The 19,877-nt window shown below is 34.0% G+C and overlaps 3 protein-coding genes across 3 annotated transcripts in view; 2 read left to right on the top strand and 1 right to left on the bottom strand.

Moving 5' to 3' along the window:
- LOC134844447 (double-stranded RNA-specific adenosine deaminase-like) overlaps positions 1-19,877 on the bottom strand; it is a 296,612-nt gene that overhangs the window by 170,898 nt on the left and 105,837 nt on the right. The gene's annotated exons all lie outside the window — the stretch shown is intronic.
- Positions 583-2,638, top strand: LOC134844955 (major facilitator superfamily domain-containing protein 12-like). The gene is made up of 2 exons (XM_063861782.1): positions 583-1,693; positions 2,462-2,638. The coding sequence occupies exons 1-2, from the start codon at positions 1,484-1,486 to the stop codon at positions 2,636-2,638; spliced, it is 387 nt and encodes a 128-aa protein (XP_063717852.1). The 5' UTR covers positions 583-1,483.
- LOC134844954 (major facilitator superfamily domain-containing protein 12-like) overlaps positions 2,741-19,877 on the top strand; it is a 60,329-nt gene continuing 43,192 nt past the window's right edge. Inside the window, exons 1-4 of the mRNA XM_063861781.1 lie at positions 2,741-3,076; positions 3,487-3,705; positions 4,474-4,621; positions 6,049-6,259. Of these exons, the coding sequence (XP_063717851.1) occupies positions 3,496-3,705; positions 4,474-4,621; positions 6,049-6,259 (569 nt within the window). The 5' untranslated portion in view covers positions 2,741-3,076; positions 3,487-3,495. The remainder of the gene's footprint in view (positions 3,077-3,486; positions 3,706-4,473; positions 4,622-6,048; positions 6,260-19,877) is intronic.

Raw genomic sequence — 19,877 nt, 5'->3', positions numbered from 1 at the left:
GATTAGAATCCATGGGCGCTCGGTGCGGGATTGCACTCTAATACAAAAAAACTAAAATTGAATAATTAAAACCGCTTTTAATTTTTTTATGATTCAATTTTTTATTATTCAAACAAGCGGTTTTAATTATTCAATTCAATTTTTTTTTTGTATTAGAGTGCAATAGAATTGATTTTTAATGGCAAAATATGGCAAAAAAAATGTGAATTTGTCCTCTTTTTGCTGTAAATTAGTTTGCAAATAAAAAAAAACAATCAGCATTTTTCTACCTCGAAGGTTTTCTGAAAATACTTAGTTAAAGTATTTCTTACGCCATCTCTACAAATCGGCAAAGTTTTCAAATAACCATAAACATAGAAAAATTAAAAGATTCCAAAAATTCAATTAAATTTCAGACCTAGCCACTTCTTCAAAAACGACAAAAGTGTTCGAAAACCCCAAAAAAATTACCATACATTTTTTCCCTGCTTATAGTATAGCTAAAATTGATATGAAGGAAACACGTGGTTAATTTTGACTTGTTTTTTTTTACTAGATAGAACAGCGACAAAAAATAAATGGGGAAAAACATTATGGCTGTTTAAGGATGGTACGAATCCATAGACTAAATGATGGGACACATAACGCATACCATTGAAGAAATAGAAGACAGTCTCTAACCGCTAAAGAAGCGAAAAAACAAATATAGACACATTTTAAACGTTTTACTCTTAATTAGTCAATCAGTTTCTCTCAATAAATCAACAACGTTTATTTATGTACAATTCTTCTACAAGGTTTTGTAATTTTTGATTGACCTCAAAATTTGTTCGATTTCAATCAATTTCTCTACTAATTAATCATTGTTGTCTAAGAGGGTTCGTGATTAAACTCTATTTGATAAATTTCAGAGGAATCACAAATTAGCCGATAAGGTTGAGCCTATATCTTCAAATATCAGAATCTAAAGGCGTACCAAGTTTCTACTAGATTTTACGAGAAAATGGGTTCATTTAAAATAGCGTTTGTGTTGCCTTTGTGTGCCATCTCTAATTCACGGCCATTATGTCTCTTGTCTCTATAAGGTACCATACAAAACGCGTTCAATTCAGTATTATTGTTTTACCATCGGTTATTCATCTAGATAGTCTAGATTGTTAATACCAATGATTGGTCTAAAGAAATGCCATATATTTGCTTAATTCCACACCTAGAGCAAACATTTAATTGGATTGCTTAACTAATTTCCTTAATTAGAATTTCTAAAGATAAAAGGTGGAACGAACTTTTCGGGTCCAAAAGTTAACGACCTTATGCGGTTTAGAATTTTACTTCAAAATTTACTACCTTAAACAACAATTTTTAGATAAACTTGTATCATTTTATCGCCAAAATTGAAACTATAGGGTCGGAGTTCATCTCTAAATTTATGTTTGAAGCAATATTCTCCTTTTTTTCTATAGTTATTTTAAATCTGACTCACAATTAATTTAAGTTACACGAAATGGATCCTATTACGGAGATTAAATCTACAGGAGAGCAGGAGGACGATGTGACCCCTCTGACCCCTGAAAATCCAGTGACCCTTGAAGGAGAAGAGGTCATCTTCAAGGACATCAGTAAAGTGCAGACCTTCTGCTACAGTGTGGGTCATGTACTGAATGACCTCTGTTCTGCCATGTGGTTCAGCTACTTCATCATTTTCTTCCATCAAGTAAGCTTTTATTTTTTTTGTAGTTTTTTTTTTTCGTTGTTAAATAATTTATGATAAAAATTGGTGGCAAGTTTTGAATTGTAAATAGACAAAAAATCCGACTTGTTAATTTTGTTAATTTTGTTTTTTATAGTTCTAGAAGCATGGACCTGACTCAACTTTGTTCGATGTAGTTTAAATTTACCACCGTCGCGAAAAAGGTTTCTTCAGTTTTTGAACGTTTGAATAATTGAGTGCCGAATTGTCTTTGCGCATTCCTGGTTGTGTCGGTAAAAAGAAACTTCCCCTTAAAAGTTTTTGGCAGAAAAACTTTCGAAAAAGTTGGTCGGGATCTTATGAACTTGATCTCAAAACTTATAACTCAACAAAAACACAAAAAAAAGTTGATTTTTTCCCCAATTTTTTCTCACTACGTTGTTATGTTATTATGATATAATATTTCAAAATTCGTCAGAACAATAACAATTGATATTTGACCTGGATATACTTCAGAGTTTTCTTCTGAAAGTTTGAGAAAAAAAAGAGACAAAGCGGTCAATCCCAAGGGTTGTTATTCGAACGCTCTTAACAACACTCAAAAAACCGCCGTGAGTGTTAAATTCAACTCAAATATCGTGGTGATCACTCTGTGTAAGAATTCAGCTCATTAAATCATAAAGAGTCTTTTGAGATACAAGCCATGTTCTAATTATAACTCTCAAAACAAAAAAGTGGAAATTGTGTTATTTCTTATAAGTATAATACTGGGAATTATTTCATCTTGTTCAGGTGCTTGAGATTGACAGTGTGACAGCTGGGAACCTGGTGCTGATTGGCCAGATGGCAGATGCCATTGGGACTCCCTTTGTGGGCTATGAGTCAGACAGAACCACCGGCTGCCAGCTGTATGGAGTGCGCAAGTCATGGCATCTATTCGGTTGGTACATGATGTTCATCTACTTATGAAAATTGTAAGTGTTATTTTAGTACAGTCTCTAACCGCTAAAGAAGCGAAAAAACAAATATAGACACATTTTAAACGTTTTACTCTTAATTAGTCAATCAGTTTCTCTCAATAAATCAACAACGTTTATTTATGTACAATTCTTCTACAAGGTTTTGTAATTTTTGATTGACCTCAAAATTTGTTCGATTTCAATCAATTTCTCTACTAATTAATCATTGTTGTCTAAGAGGGTTCGTGATTAAACTCTATTTGATAAATTTCAGAGGAATCACAAATTAGCCGATAAGGTTGAGCCTATATCTTCAAATATCAGAATCTAAAGGCGTACCAAGTTTCTACTAGATTTTACGAGAAAATGGGTTCATTTAAAATAGCGTTTGTGTTGCCTTTGTGTGCCATCTCTAATTCACGGCCATTATGTCTCTTGTCTCTATAAGGTACCATACAAAACGCGTTCAATTCAGTATTATTGTTTTACCATCGGTTATTCATCTAGATAGTCTAGATTGTTAATACCAATGATTGGTCTAAAGAAATGCCATATATTTGCTTAATTCCACACCTAGAGCAAACATTTAATTGGATTGCTTAACTAATTTCCTTAATTAGAATTTCTAAAGATAAAAGGTGGAACGAACTTTTCGGGTCCAAAAGTTAACGACCTTATGCGGTTTAGAATTTTACTTCAAAATTTACTACCTTAAACAACAATTTTTAGATAAACTTGTATCATTTTATCGCCAAAATTGAAACTATAGGCTCGGAGTTCATCTCTAAATTTATGTTTGAAGCAATATTCTCCTTTTTTTCTATAGTTATTTTAAATCTGACTCACAATTAATTTAAGTTACACGAAATGGATCCTATTACGGAGATTAAATCTACAGGAGAGCAGGAGGACGATGTGACCCCTCTGACCCCTGAAAATCCAGTGACCCTTGAAGGAGAAGAGGTCATCTTCAAGGACATCAGTAAAGTGCAGACCTTCTGCTACAGTGTGGGTCATGTACTGAATGACCTCTGTTCTGCCATGTGGTTCAGCTACTTCATCATTTTCTTCCATCAAGTAAGCTTTTATTTTTTTTGTAGTTTTTTTTTTTCGTTGTTAAATAATTTATGATAAAAATTGGTGGCAAGTTTTGAATTGTAAATAGACAAAAAATCCGACTTGTTAATTTTGTTAATTTTGTTTTTTATAGTTCTAGAAGCATGGACCTGACTCAACTTTGTTCGATGTAGTTTAAATTTACCACCGTCGCGAAAAAGGTTTCTTCAGTTTTTGAACGTTTGAATAATTGAGTGCCGAATTGTCTTTGCGCATTCCTGGTTGTGTCGGTAAAAAGAAACTTCCCCTTAAAAGTTTTTGGCAGAAAAACTTTCGAAAAAGTTGGTCGGGATCTTATGAACTTGATCTCAAAACTTATAACTCAACAAAAACACAAAAAAAAGTTGATTTTTTCCCCAATTTTTTCTCACTACGTTGTTATGTTATTATGATATAATATTTCAAAATTCGTCAGAACAATAACAATTGATATTTGACCTGGATATACTTCAGAGTTTTCTTCTGAAAGTTTGAGAAAAAAAAGAGACAAAGCGGTCAATCCCAAGGGTTGTTATTCGAACGCTCTTAACAACACTCAAAAAACCGCCGTGAGTGTTAAATTCAACTCAAATATCGTGGTGATCACTCTGTGTAAGAATTCAGCTCATTAAATCATAAAGAGTCTTTTGAGATACAAGCCATGTTCTAATTATAACTCTCAAAACAAAAAAGTGGAAATTGTGTTATTTCTTATAAGTATAATACTGGGAATTATTTCATCTTGTTCAGGTGCTTGAGATTGACAGTGTGACAGCTGGGAACCTGGTGCTGATTGGCCAGATGGCAGATGCCATTGGGACTCCCTTTGTGGGCTATGAGTCAGACAGAACCACCGGCTGCCAGCTGTATGGAGTGCGCAAGTCATGGCATCTATTCGGTTGGTACATGATGTTCATCTACTTATGAAAATTGTAAGTGTTATTTTAGTGCTGTTTTTTTTTTAATTTTTTTGATAAGCATTTTTTCTATCTATTAAGTTCCACTCATTAAATTTTGGCGTTTTTTTTGCAATGAGCATTCAAAGATAGAATAGCTTTTTCAGCTGGAATTTGCGGGAATTTTCGAATCAAAGAAAAAAAAGATCAGAACAAAAGGCAAAAGAATGCCATGAAAAATCTCAAAATTTTTCATTTTTTTTTCTAAATAAACGTTCTATAAAAATCACAGCCCTCCTATTTTGTTTGTAAAAATTTGATCAATGTTTTGTGGAATTTCTTTCTCATTTATTTTAAGTTATGACTGGTGAGGCATGTAGTCATCCCTTATCAGTGCAATGATAGTGTGTGAGTACGAGCTCTCACTTGACCCATAGCTTCAGGTCTTATACAGCCTGTTCGATTTCGGCTGCAATAATGGTACCACGTTAAAGTTTTAGGCATATAAATTGGTCTTGATTCGCAAAAAAGAGAACCGCTCAACAAAATAAATGGTTAATGTAGAATGCGAGTAAATAATACAATAACACTCTTCGTATCAGGTCAAACCCTGAGTTTATCGACTCCCCTTTATATGGTCTCGAATAGTTGTTGTTGAATTGAAGCTTTTTTTAATCAAAAAGGACAATAAATGGGCTTTTTTTACTAAATTTTTTTCGAATAAGTCGACAAGAAAATTTTTTTAAGCTTTCAAAAAAATTCAATTAGTATATTTTGGCATTATATTACTTGTCTGATTATAAGCCAGCCGGTTTTCGAAAGCAGTCATTGGGGGTGCAATTGAAACGCTCTGCTGAAAATTGTCAAATTGAGAGGTCGAATAAATATGAACCATTTTCGATCCCAAAACAAAATTGTTTTTTTTTTGGTCCACACGGTCTAAATCGGGATATCGTCGGTCGACACGGTCTGAAACCCAATTCATTCTTCCACACGGACTAAAACCGGATTCCTTTGGTCCACGCGGTCTTAATCCTGATTTCTTCGGTCCACACGGTCTGAACATAGTTTTTTCTGGTCCACACGGTCTGAACATACCATATTCTGGTCCCAAAGGTCTGAGCATGCAAAACTCTGGTCAACACGGTCTGAACATAAAACCACGACCTCGATCCGGAGGCAATAAAAAAACTTGGTAAAATTACCCAAAAAATGCATAATTCAATAATTTCCTAGTTAGTGTTGGCAACTCTAATACTGGCTTTATCTATTAGCCCGTATAAATCAAAATTTTTCTGTTTTACTGCTCTTGGACCCTTTCTGCTCTTAGAACATTCTGCTCATTGGTCTATCTTTGGACAAAACTGTTAAAACTTAATGATAGCTCCTCTGTTATTTGGAGGAACTGCATTGATCTTTCTGTTTTCAGGAGTGATAGGAGTCGCCAGCAGTTTCGTGTTCGTGTTCAACAACTGCATCGGCTGTGACTCAGACACGAACATTCTCTCTAAGTACATCTACTACACACCCTTCATCTGCCTCTTTCAGTTTGGCTGGGCCTCATCCCAGATATCCCACCTGGCAATCATCCCAGAGCTCACATCCTGCAAGAAGACTAGAGGCAACCTCAATGGATACAGGTCAGTCCGTTCATTAGTATATATCTTTGCTTTACAAACCTGTAGATTCATTTAACCCTTGGGATTTTTACTTGAATTGTTTCCAAAAAAATGCAAATAAATTATTAAAACAATCGTTACGTCGGAAATGTATATAAACATGGAAGGCAGGAGCAGAACTAGGATTTTCTAGAGGGGAGAGGGCGAATTCGAAATTTAAAAAAAATCATGTCGACCTTTTTTTTAGGTCAACCAAATTGATTTTCCGAGCACTCCCAGAACAGTACAAAACAGAACAATTTTTGAAAAAAACTGGTCCAAAAAGCCGCTTTTGGGCACTTTTTGAAAAATTGTATTACATAGTATATATTGTATATTGACCGAAGGCGCCTTTAGAAAAATTTTAAGGTTGCTCGGCCTAAAATGGATGTCATAAAGTAATACCAAAGGGGACCTTTTGGTTGGTGAGAGGGTTGAATCCCTGAGGGGGGAGGCGTGCCCCCCCTAAAACCAACCCTGATGAAAGATATTTATTTGGTTAAAGAATATACCCTTGAACTATCTGCAAAATGAGTTAGGACTGGGATGTATAACTCATAGAGTAATTTCGGATAGGGTACACCGTCTGCTCGTCACGCTATCTTATTTTCGGCCGGATAGATTCGTGCAACTTCTTAGTCTAATACCGATCCTAATCTTACTCTTATACTATCTAGTCTCAGGTTGTTTAACTAGTCTCTGCTAGGCTCAATAGATCTAGGGTATACTGGTTTATTGCGGCTGCTGAAGTGCTCGGGAGAGTCCAACTAATTTCTAAGTTAAATTCAAATCTCTCTGGTGCTGAAATTACAAGTAACTTCAGCACTTACAAATAAGTGGGTTGTTAGTTAGATGGATCATGATTGGTTAATATTAAATACTTTACATTGGTAAAACATTTAATTTATCCAATCATAAAATATAGTTTAGATCAGGTTCCACCCATCCGGGTTTTACAGAGTTTTTTAGAACAGTTCTTCTGTAATTCAAGGATGGATGATGGACGTTGGTATTTGGCGAACATCATATTTCTTTGTTTCCTTTTTGTTTAGGAAGTTCCAGGAAACTGGAGTTAGAGACATAAGACGTTGTGTTCTTCTTGTGACAACGACTGAGTCTCTGCAACAAAACCAATTCTGATTTCAGAATGGTTGGCTATGTCAGGTTTTTCTGTTCTTCGGGGAGAACTTCTTTGTGTCTGATCTAGCTTGGGAATGGCGTGGAGATTGTGCGTGGAGGGGATGCCTGGTTACTCGGATCTGTACGTACACTTGGGTCATCGAGGTGGTCATTGGTCTAGTTCAATGAAGTCCTTTTCTGCGAGGTCAAGTCGTACTCTAAATCCTTTGAGTTGTGATTGTGAGCGGCATATCGATTGTAGTTGGTCATTCTCTCTCGAGTGTAGTGAGGTCGTCTTATCTTTTGATGTTCGTCCTTGGTGTTGTATTCTGATCTATATATTGCATCATGTGATTTTACATTTTATAAAATTTTTATTAGTTTAATGTTTTTTAATAATGATTTTAGTTAGTTGTTTTCACAAAAGCTTTTTGTTTTAGTTCGGTTATTTTGAAGAGTTACTCACCCTTGAGTAGCTCTTATTAAAAATAAAGGTGTGGTCACAAAGCGTGGATGTAGCGCGGTGGGTTAGGCCGGCTATAGAGCATGCTCAGGACGTCCTTTCCTGGTGGGTTAGGCCAGGTGTGGGAGTATAATTTCATGCGGTGTTTGTGAGGGGTCCTGTTATGTGACAACGTTTTATGTTGGGTTTGTTGTGGTTTTACTTATGTCTTGTTGGTTATGTACTTTTTCTAAAAAGCAAATTGTTTGTGGTATGGGTTTGTCTTTCGACTTTTTTGTGTTTTATTATTTCTTTCTTAGACTTTATAATAGTCTTCAAAAGAATAATTTATCCAGTTTTAAACTGGGTTAATCCGGTTTGGGTACCGTTAGTTTCCTTTTCTTAGTCATGCTGTTATTCTATGATTTGTGGTATTTAGTAAGCTGCGTTGGTTAGTTTTGTTTAGTATATGATTCCTTTCCAACCGGGTTAAAGGAAAGTTTGAAACATGTTATTATATGTTAGAGTTGTTGAGTTTGAAAACTTGAAACTGAAATTCATTATTTTAAACAATTCTTCCTGGGCGAGCTGTGCGAGTGTGGATAGAATTTCTGTGCGAATGAATGAAAATATCAAAAGGTTAGTACTGCAATTGCATTTTATTAATTTACTGCATAGAATTTGGAAATTTACTGCTAGTTAAGGGGGAATTTTAAGATACAAATTCTCATCATAATTAGATTTACTGCTTTGGGGGAAAATTTTATAGATGAATTTATTGCATTGATATTAAATTTAGAAATTTATAAGTGTAGGAGATTAATAGAATTTTAAAATTGTTTGATGAAGATTGTGATTTTTATTGTTTCTTTTGTGGTTTTTGTAGGTGATTGTCGGATGAAAGCTAAAAATCTAAAGAAAACATGAATAAAGAATGGTGAGTTTTTTCAATATTTTAATTAGTTAGTAATATTTACTTAATTCATACTTACCTGTTAGTCGTCGGGGAAAAAACCGTGGGGGAAGATGTCGTGAATTAGTTCTGAAGTTGTTAGTAGTTTAGCTAAGATGCGGATGATATTTTTAGTTTGAAGCAGTGGCCAAAGCAATTGAAGTGCCTTAATAGTGGTTAGTTCTTCAGTGCCTACTGCAAACTCATAAGGTGTGTTTTGGATTAAGTTATATAATTTGTGGTTAAATTTAGTGTTGTGGATGAATTCTAAAATTGGGATCTCTATAGGCTGTACAAACTCGTGCGGGATAAGGAAGGGTCGGGATTCTTCGGCGTTGAAGGTCTTGGTGATGGGGCAGAAAATATACATTTGGGTTATGGGGTCATAATTACGAAGAATACCATGGAGGTTAGTGTCTTTAATACAATATGTGAAATTTAGGAAATACGGTGAAGTGTATTTTGAATTGATGAATTGGAAACGATGGTGTGGTTGTCTAGAGGGTGTGTGGAGGTCAAAGTGATTTTGGATGAAACGATAGTAACTGTATGTATGTGTTTGTTTAGTGCGCAACATAATATCGTGTGAGCAGTGTAAATCTCTTTCGTGTGGTGCAAGGAAATGAAAGGTTAGTGAAAAGATTTGGAAGCGTTCTTTAAAACTTTCGTATGCTTGTGTGTTTGTTAGTGCTTCTGAAATAATGTGATTAAACTTTCGGTCGAAAATGTTTAGTGTAAATACATATGGTGTCTTGATGAAAAATTTCTCGGTGATTTGTGGATTAGCGAAGCGATCGTCGTCTAAGAATTGATCTTGGTTAGCTCTAATGATGTTGTGATCGTAGTATTCTAGTGTATATTCATTAGCTCTAGGTGCAGTGTGTATTTTTAGTGATTTTTTATATCCAACGTAAGTAAATTGTCTAGCGGTTAGTGGTGTAGTTAGTCGATATAGCATATCTTTGTTTCTGTCTGTATCGATGGAAGTGTTGGTTAAAGGTAAGCAAAGAGGGTTAGTGAAATGATAGTATGAGGTCCAAGAGAGAGTGGGCATTAAAACGTATTCGTCTACAAAGTTGCGTGTTTCGTTAGCGTCATGAGGGGTGTTTAAGGTGTATTGTGGAAATGAGGGTAAAGTGATAGCTAAAAATTCTTTGGTGTTAGTATGCTGGGGGTGGTTGATGTATTCACGGGCTGTTCCTGGTTTTGCTGGGAAAGGATGGTTGGGGAACTTTCTTTTAAAAGTGCGGTAAGCTCTATTAGTGTTTAGTGAAGATATAGTGGATGTGGATGATGGTGTTAATGATTCAGTATAATTTGAAGAGGGTGTAGGGGGATTGGATGAATTTGTAGTGGAGGAGATTTGGTTTATGGTCGGGGTGTTAAGGTGGTAGGGTTGTTGTTGGAGGGTAATAAAATTGTCTAGCTCTGGGGAGATTCGGGGGGTGTCTGGAGATGATTGGTCAGAATGGTATGAGGAGTAGGTTGGGGTAACTTGGGAAGCATAAGAGGGTGTGGGAGTGATTGGGTCAGGGTTATTTGACAATATGGGTTGAAAAGGAGGTTGAGAAAAATTAGAAGGGTTATGAAAATTATTGGATGGGGATGGTTCTGAGTCGGCGAATTCATCGGGGGTTTCAATATTCGGGTTATTTAGCTGTGAAATGGAGTATAAAACTGAAATGTGTGAATTAGTATCGGAATTCATGCCTGATGTTACATTGCTAGATGGAAAATCGGGTGGCGGAAAAGCAAAAAGTGGTATGATTGGGATTGAAGAGGTAAGATTGGTTGGATGGGAATTTGATCGGTGTAGTGATCCAAGTTGGCGGCTCATCGTGGGCTAAAAAAATTATTATTTTGAGATTGAAAAGCGGTGGTATGGGGCTGTTCAATAATTTGTTCATAAGTATTATCATCTTGTGACTGGTGTGTCATTATATGTTGGACGGGACTTTGTGATGTATTGAGTCGAAAATTTGGATTATGTGTGATTGCTAAATTTCGAAAATTTCGTGGGACTAGGGATAGTGGATGGTTATTTGGTAGGGGTGGTAATTGTGGTGCCGTTGGCGTTATGTCTACATTGTTATGTTCTTCGTCGTATGTATTTTGTCGTGTTGTTATTTTTGTGTTATATTCTTTTATTTGTGCGTCTAAAAGAATTTTGTTTATGGATGTGGAAAAAATTCCAAAAAATCCTGCAAAGAGTATGCGTGCTACGCTTGCTTGTCTGTTTACTTGTGTGTGTATAGCACATGTATTGTAGATTCCTTTTAAGAGTGAGAAAAGAAATCCAATAAAGTTAAACATTGCGTATAAAATAGTCAATTTTTCTAAGATGTAGTAGGGCCATCCTAGAAAATCAAGGATCTCATTTTTGAGTGTAACAAAGCTAAAAATGTTGATTGGTGATATATCTTGGGGACGGTATTTTTCGCCGTTTAGATATATATAATCTTTAATGTCTTTAAAATATCCGCTATAGTCTTGCGTGTAGATATCGGCAAATCCTGCGGTTTCTGCAAGTTTGCGTAAATTTTGGTCTATTGATTGTCTTTGTATAGTGTCCATTTGTGTTAATAATTCTTGGAATTGTTGTGTTCTAATGTGATGTTGAATATCTGATTTTGAATAGATTCCTATTGATTGTAAGTCTATATTTGGGTTTCGAGCAATAGCGCGAATGCTTTCTGGTGAAAATTTTTTGAGTGATTGCATTAATGTGGGGTATGGAGTGAGAAGGTAATATTTATTTTCATCAGGGTTTAGTTGTACTACATTGTGGCTATTTTCTGATCCACATGGGACTGCGGTATCCCAGAAATAGGTTCTTCGTGAAAGTGTATCCACGAAATGTACTTTATTTTTATAAAAGATAGGGATTCTTTTATAACATCGTTTATCTTCAAAAACGTATAGTGGTGATACTTTTTTAGTACAAGTATAAAACCATAAGATGTTTCCTTCGTAGTCTAAAAAATTTGATCTATTTCCAGATAATAAGTATCCTGCGTAGGGTATTTTTAATACTGCTAGTGCAAGTGATTGTAATATTTGTGTTCGTTCTAATTCACATAGTTGGTGTAGTGTTTCTAATTCGGAGAGTGACATTTCTTGAAAAATGCGGCTAATTGTATAGTCTAGTTTCATATCCAAATGAATATCATAGTGGATATTACCGAAATATGTAGTATTCATTAGTGATAATTCTTGTAAGCGTGTGCTTCTGGTGTCATAAGGTTTTAGATGTCCACCAGGTTGTCCGTTGTTTTTTTCAAAATTAACTGGTATATAGGATGTTCCTTCGTTTAGAGGATGACCTGTGGCATATGGGTCAATTTTTACTTTTCCAGTGGTCATGTCGAATCCTTTTTCATATTCAACTAATATTTCAGAGTATTGTGTTCTGTGAAGTGGATTCCTGTATTTACATGCAAGTTCTGTTTCTTGATATATTTGAAAACGTGTCAATTTATTTTCTATATTGTCTATGTTTCTAAAATCGGAACTTAGTTTGCGTGATGGATGGACTTGTTCATAAGGAATTGATTGTATGAAATATTTTTCGTGAAATTTTATCATACGAGCGTGTATTTTTGCTACTTGAAATGTTGTACATGTATCTTCGGGGAACCAAACAATTGTTGCTTGTGTTCTTGTTGTAGGGTCGCAATATCCTTGATCATTTTTACAAGGTAGTCGGATTCCTTGATAGATCATTGTATTATCAGATAAATCTCGTGTGAGTTGTATTTTTTCGAGTTGTATTTTCCAATCGAAAAACATTATTTCTTGGTATCCTTTATTTTTCGTGTCTGCTTTGCAGTTTGATGGGTTATTTATACCAATGTGTGGTATCCAATGTTTATCATGTAGGTCATAGGTTAATCGTCCGTGTGCGCCGTTATACGGGTATTTTTCGTCTAGTTTTATATGTCCTTGGTGTCTTTCAAGTTGTGATTGATGTACAGAGTCTGAAAAAACTTGAAAATTTACTAACTTTCTTTGGGAGTTTTTATTTCGTGTGATGTTTAGTCTAAGTAATTCATTTTTACAATCGTCGGGATTGAGATGTAAAAGACGTTCTATATTACTTTGATAGAATGATTCATGGTCAAGTCGGTTTTTGTTTCCGTTCGAGACTTGTGAACAATGTACTTTCTTTTCGGAAAATGTTGCTGTGAATTTATAACCTGTAACTGTTGTTGCTCGGGCTTTTGAATAGAGTGTTGCTATTATATCTGTGGTTTCTATAGCTTGTGGTTCTGTTTCACATTGTGATACTTGATTTATTGCATATTTGTGTAGTGTTTTTTGTTCATTTTCTTCGCAATCGTAATGTGTTACTAATAAATCTTGTGGTCCTGTACGAGGGGAAGGGTTTATGTTTTGATTTGAGGTTACTAGAAAAAGGAGTTGGAGAAAATTTAATAATTTTTGAATATACATGTGTATGATAATCCTGAGTATGGATTATAAAATGTAATGTAACCGATTGTGTTTTTGGTATATCTGTCGTATTTATATATTACTTCAGTAGTTATAAAAGGTGGTGGTAGTGATTGTGCTGTTATGTTAGGTGGATTTAATGGGTAGGGATGTTGTGTAATATTGTTTAATTTAACTGTGATTTCAAACTTTAATTGTAAACTGTTTTGTTGGAGTATTTGAATATTGTGATCACGGATATCGTTGTGAATATCTTGGCGATATTGTAATCTATTAAGTGCCCAGTTATGAAGGCGGTTACTTTCTTGATGTTGTCCAAATAATGGTGGAGGTGCTGTGAATGTATTCCAATCTAGTCTTAAAGGAATATTTATTGATGATTGTTCTCGATATCTGGCGTCGAGATTATTTGGAAAATTTAAGTTAAAGGGTAGTGGTGAAAATTGGCTTATTGATGGTGTTGATGGTAGTGATAATGTTTCTGGTAGTGATGAGGATGTTGTTGTATCCGTAGAAATATCTATGGGGTCATTGACTAAATTTGGTTCACCTTGTGTAAATGAATGTGTAGTCCAATATGGCAGTCGTGATGTTTGGTTTGTGGGGTTAAAAGGATTTTCACGTATTTGTTCAGATGTTGGTGTTGAACCTAAGTAGTCTGAGGGTAGACTTGAAGTGCTTCGTTGTGAAAAAAGTGTAGGAGTTTCTGGTGTGATACCAGTGGTGTTTTCTGGAGTGGTTTGTGGTGGGGATTGAGGTATATCAAAATGAACTCGGGGAGTTTGAAAATTTCTATTTCGTCGAGGATGTATAATTTGTCTATTTATTTCTGTTGTGTTTTGGTTTTGACTAAGGTTTCGTATTCTACTTAGTTCTTGTGGTAGTGTTGGGTAAAGATTATATGTTGGTTCACTTAGAGATGCTTGTCGTTGAACTGGTTCTAGTGGTTCAGATAAACGAGCGTGCCGTTCTTCAAAAGTGTATGGATTGTCTTGAAAAGAAATTCGTGTAGGTGTTTGAGGATTTTGAGTAGTTGAAGGTGGTGTTGGATTATCTTGGGATGTTGTCGGTGAAGACTGATTCTGTGACTGTTGGGTAGCAATTTTTGATGGATTTTTGAATTGTTACTTTAGTGGGAAGGTTTATGTTTATTATAATATTCTTCCAAAAAAATAATTAGAAAAATTGTTGCTAGGGCAAATGTGATGATTGCTTTCTTTATACATTTACATATGGTCAAAATGAGGGATGATAAAAATGTTATGAAAATTACAAACAATAAAAAAATATCAGTTCTACTGAAAATTGTTCGTATCATTTAGACAAGTTGTGAAAATCGTACCTGTGGATATATTCAAGGGTTTTGGAAAGTTGGAGGAATAGTTCGAGTATTGTGTAGAAAATTAAAAAAATGTTACAAAAAATGATTAGGATTATTAGAAAATATTCAAGTATATCAAAAAGAAATATTATAAAAGCTTCAAGTATTGAAAAAAAATGTTTAAAATTTATAAGTATTTGAGCAACTGTTTGAGAGAAAAGCATTTAAGAAATGATCTCTTGGTCGAATATTTTTTGCTGTTTGAGGCGATTTTCTAGTGTGGTCGAATTATTTATTAGTTTTTTGACAAGTGGGTTGAGTTTTGTAAAAAATTGTTGGGGGCAATTTTCATGGTGACTGGGAGGTCGTCTTTTTCTTTATTTTTGTTTGTCAAATGATCCGGGGTATGGTGAGATTTTTATACTTTAGGCTAATTAAAATCTTCATTTTGTTACTTTAGGCTAAGTTATCAAATTTGTTTTTGGGGGTATTCGTGGTCTGAGTTGGGGAAATATTGTTGATCTTTGGGTTATTAGATAAGGGAGGGGTACGGTATTATGGTGATATTTATTTTAACTGTCAAGTTGGAGTGGTTTGCTTATTTTTGACCTGGAGGTTGTAAAGTTATAGTTAGAGATGTGCCTGGAGTTCTAGATTATTCGTCTAGTTGGTCTTAGTTTGAGTTAGAGAAGGTGGCGGATTGGATGAATCCTATTGGTCTATTTTGAACTAGAATTATTGCGTACTTGTGAGCATGTTATTTTGAAAATTGAAATGAAAAATGTTACGGAGGTTTCAAGATTATGAAGTATAAAATCTTAAAATTACTTTTTAAATTCTACTTTCTTTAGTATTTTAGATTGGGGGATGAACATTTTGTAGTTTTTACGTGGTTGATTTCGGAGTCTTGTTGTTTTTCTATGTTCTGATTTGTCTATTTCTTCTTGGGGTATTATTTGTTCTGTCATTTTTCTATTTTTTCTTAGTTTTGGAGATTCTTTATGGTTTTGTGTATTGTTTTTGGTGGCGGTTGGTTTTGTGTTTTGATTTTCGGTGGGGTTATCATTTTGTTCTGTGTTTTTCAGATGTGGTTCATTTTGAATGATTTTTAATCCTGTGAAAGAATATAATTGAGTTAATTCGCGGAGTGCGTATTCTTTTGGGTAATAAGGTAATAGGTTGTTTCGATGTTGAACAATTTCTTTTTTGTTTGAGTCGGTAATTTTATATGTGACATCAGTGGGTTTTGCAATTATTTGGTAGGGTCCTTTTCGGAGGGGTTGTAATTTTTTAGAAATTCCTTTTTGAGTATTAAAATTAGGTATTAAAACAAATGTTCCAATTTTTAAATCGGAAGCTGGTGTAAAACGTGAATTGATTTGGTCATTTATGTTTTGTCTTTGTAATAACTTTTTCGTTATTTTTTGGTAAATTTCATTGTGTTTCTTATCTCTATTTAAAATCCATTCGGTGTGTGTACCGGAGGCTAGTTTAAGAATTTGTGGGTGATGAAAATGATCTTCATCGTGAGTATGTAATGGGAGGTTATAACAAATTGAGTCTTTAGTTGGTTGACAATAACCTTGTGCGTTTTTATGAGAATTTGCTGTAAACATTATTGGTTTGCGTGGCTTTTGGTTAAAAACCATTTCGTATGGTGACATTCCTAAAGTTGTCGTAATTTGTGAATTATATGCTAAGGGAAATAATTTTACATCTGCTGACCATTCGGTATATTTTGTATCATTTCCGTTGATGATACATCTAAGATATTCTTGTAGTGAACGGTTCATACATTCGACTAAGCCGTTTGTCCAAGGTGCATGAGATGTACGTGGTTTGTGTTTAATGTTGTATAAATGACATAGTGTTATTATTTCATTATTTATGAATTCTGTACCATTGTCTGTAACTAAAATTTCTGGTAGTCCAAATTTTGCTATCCAGTGTTCATAGAGTGTTGTGTAAGCGTAATAAGCGTTACAATGTGGTACTGGGTTAAGTGCTACATAATGTGTAAATGCGTCAACAATTACCATAATGTAGGAGTTTCCTTCTGATGAGGGTGAAATTGGTCCTTTAGTATCAAATGAGATACGATGATTAAAGTACAAACTTTGTCCTTTAAAATCTTGTTTTTGTGCTATTTGTTTTTGATTTGGGTAAGGTTTATTTAGTTGACATACTATACAGTCATTGCATAGTACTTTTATCCAAATTGGTGCATTTGGGAAGTAAAAATTTTGTATAAAATTTGAATATGTTTTTTCTGATCCAGAGTGTCCTTTAATATTTTGTGTATGTGAAATATTAAAAGCTATAAGAATCATACTTACAGGGAGACAGGGGACTATGGATTCGTTTAAGTTGTATTCTAAAAGGTCTGTAGTTTCATTAATTGTTGTGTTATTAAATTTGCGAAAGTATCGGAGGAGTGTTTTGTTTCCTAGAATGGTTGAATCTGCTTTGATAGGTTTAGTTTTATATTTGTGCCATGATTTCAGTTGTCTAATTACTGGGTCAAGGTTTTGATATTGTTTCAGTGTTGAAATTGTAATTGTTTCTGTTGGGGGGAGAAAAATGTTTTCGATTTCGAATTTAGATAAGGGTATTGTATCAAGTGGGTCGTGAAGGTCAAAAACTTGATTTATTGTGTATTTTGAATCATTTGTTTGTGGTCCTGATAAATTTATTTTATCAGTCAAATCTTCTTTTTCAATTAGTGGAAAATGGTCTTTTTTAGGTGGGTGTTGTTTTGTTCGTTTTTGTTGGGTGTTATTTTTTATCCATTGAGAATATGGGATTGGTTTGAAAGTTGATGTTCCAAGTAAATCAACTTCATAATGATTATTTTGACAATCTAGATAAAGTGGGAAATGTTGTAAATTATTTATTTGTGATTGTTCAATATCAGTTTTTACTGCATATTTGCATTCCAATCGGGGTGATGTTTCGTTTTCTGCAAGGTAGAATTTTATGTTTTTGGGTATTTCAACTGTTGTTTTTCGTGTAAGTAATTCAGGTGGTGTATTTCGACTTAAGGTGTCTGGTAATGCAAGATTTTTTCCTGCAGTCCAAACTATATGTAAGTTTGGAAATTTCATTAGAATTAGTTGAAATCTGTAAACTCGGTGGTTTGGGTTAGATTTCTGTGTGAAAAGAAAAATGATTGGTTTGTGGTCTGTGAATAAAACTGTTGGATGTTTTGATCCAAGTATCAGAAATTCATATTCTGTCAGTGTATATATTATGGCTGTACATTCTCTCATTAGAGTTGAGAGTTGTAGCTCTGCTTGAGTGAATAATCGAGAATTTGCTGATATGAGGTTCATTTTATTTGTACCATTATGTGATTGTAATAGTGCTGCACCGATGCCAAAGTTGGAAGCATCGCACATTGCATAAAATGGTTGATTTGAATCTGGAATTGTGTTTGAAATTTGTTCAGTTAAAAGTTTCTTTATTTCTTCAAATCGTGTTTGATGTTCTGTATTCCATTCAAAATTATTTTGTTGTCTAAGGATGTTGTAAAATGGTCGTAGATATAATTGCATTTTATAAACATATTTACTTAAAAAGTTTAACATTCCAAGGAATTCTTGGATTTTCTTTTTATTTGTTGGTGGTTGAAGTTTTTGAATAGCGTCAATGCGTGATTTCAATGGAGTGATTGTTTTTCTTTCTATATTATGTCCTAAGAATTTAACTCTTGTTAAAAAGAAGTGTGATTTATCGGGGGCGGCCTTCAGATTTTCGTTCTGAAGTATTTGGTGATATTTTTCTAAAACGTCGAACATTTCGTCTTTTGTTTGTGATTGCATAAAAACATCGTCTAAATAGGTGATTGCGTTTTTCTTGAGTATTAGTGGTCTAAAAATTTTGCTCATAAAAGCTGAAAATGCTGCTGGTCCTATGGATATTCCATAGAATAAGCGGTTAAATTCATATTGTTGGTTTCCGATAACAAATTGTGTTAAACGTCGTGATTGTTCATCTAGTGGCATTTGATTGTATGCACTATTCATATCGGCGGTTGTAAAGTATTTGCCGTTTATTTTTGTTAAAATAACTTGTATTGGTTCAATGGGCCAATTACATTTTGATTCGTCTATAAGTGAATTGAGGTATCTAGCATCGAGAACGATTTTTAATGATTCTCCTTTAGCTAGAATGATAACGGGGTTGATGAATGTGTTGCCTTTTGGTTGTTCTTCTTTATTAACTGGTGATATAATGTTGTATTGTTCTAAAATATCGAGTAATCTGTTTACTTTATCATGTAAGTGAATTGGTACTTTACTTGCTCTCTGTTTTTTGAAAACTGCGTCTGGTTTTAATGGGAGATGTAGTGATGAACTGATTTTGCCAACATCGAATTTTGATGTTGCATAGACTGATGAATATTTAATTAGCTGTTTGGCTAATTTTTCGAATTCGTCTTGTGTTATTTGTGAATGTTGGAAATTAAACATTGTTAAAAATTTTTGTTGTTTCTCTGTGTAGTTACTGATGTTGAATGTAGGTTTGAAATATGGAGTTTTTGTGAAATAATCCGTATTTCTGTTTTCGTTACTTATTATATTATTTATAGATAATTCTTCATTAAGAATTGTAGATTGGCAAATATCTAGTAATTGGAGTATATTATTTACGCGATAGGCTTTTTCGTGTATTGGTGATATTGTAGCGTTGGTTTCACAATATCCTAAAAGTCCTAAAGGTAATGTTACTTGGTAAGGTGTATTATTATAGACATGTAAGGAAATGATATCGGAATTCGAATTTTTCAAATATTTTATTGATGAGATTGTGATTTTGAAAAATTTATGAATAGGTTTGAATTCAAAATCTGACATATAAAATTTTTGTTTGTTTTGTTATTTATCATATTGGTGAACTTGTTTGATTGAAAAATTATAGATGTTTCCTGATAGTGGTTTCAGGTGTTTTCTTTGTTGGTTAAATATCGGATAAAATTTTGAAAAGAATGGTGGTTGTTTATTTAATCTTTGAAAAAATGTTAAGGATGTTTCTTTTGTTTTTGTATATTTATCTTTGATTAATATTTTACTATTTAGTATGTTAATTGTTGGTATATACTTCGAAATAAATGGTATTCCAATGATATTATATTTAATATCAGTGATATGAAATATTTGTTTAAATGGCTTATTTAAAATTTTGCTTTGCTCCATTGTTCTGGTAGGGAGGAGAAATAATTGGATTTTTCCGTAGTTTATCAATGTTGATCCTTGTGCTGTTGCTAACTTACTGGAGGTTTCGAGAGGTGTTAGCTTTGGATGTAAAGTTTTTA

Source organism: Symsagittifera roscoffensis, chromosome 4 (assembly GCF_963678635.1).
Source record: "Symsagittifera roscoffensis chromosome 4, txSymRosc1.1, whole genome shotgun sequence".
Taxonomy (NCBI): Eukaryota; Metazoa; Xenacoelomorpha; order Acoela; family Convolutidae; genus Symsagittifera; species Symsagittifera roscoffensis.
The sequence above is the reverse complement of the archived record's forward strand: the minus strand, read 5'-3'. Positions and strand labels throughout refer to the sequence as shown.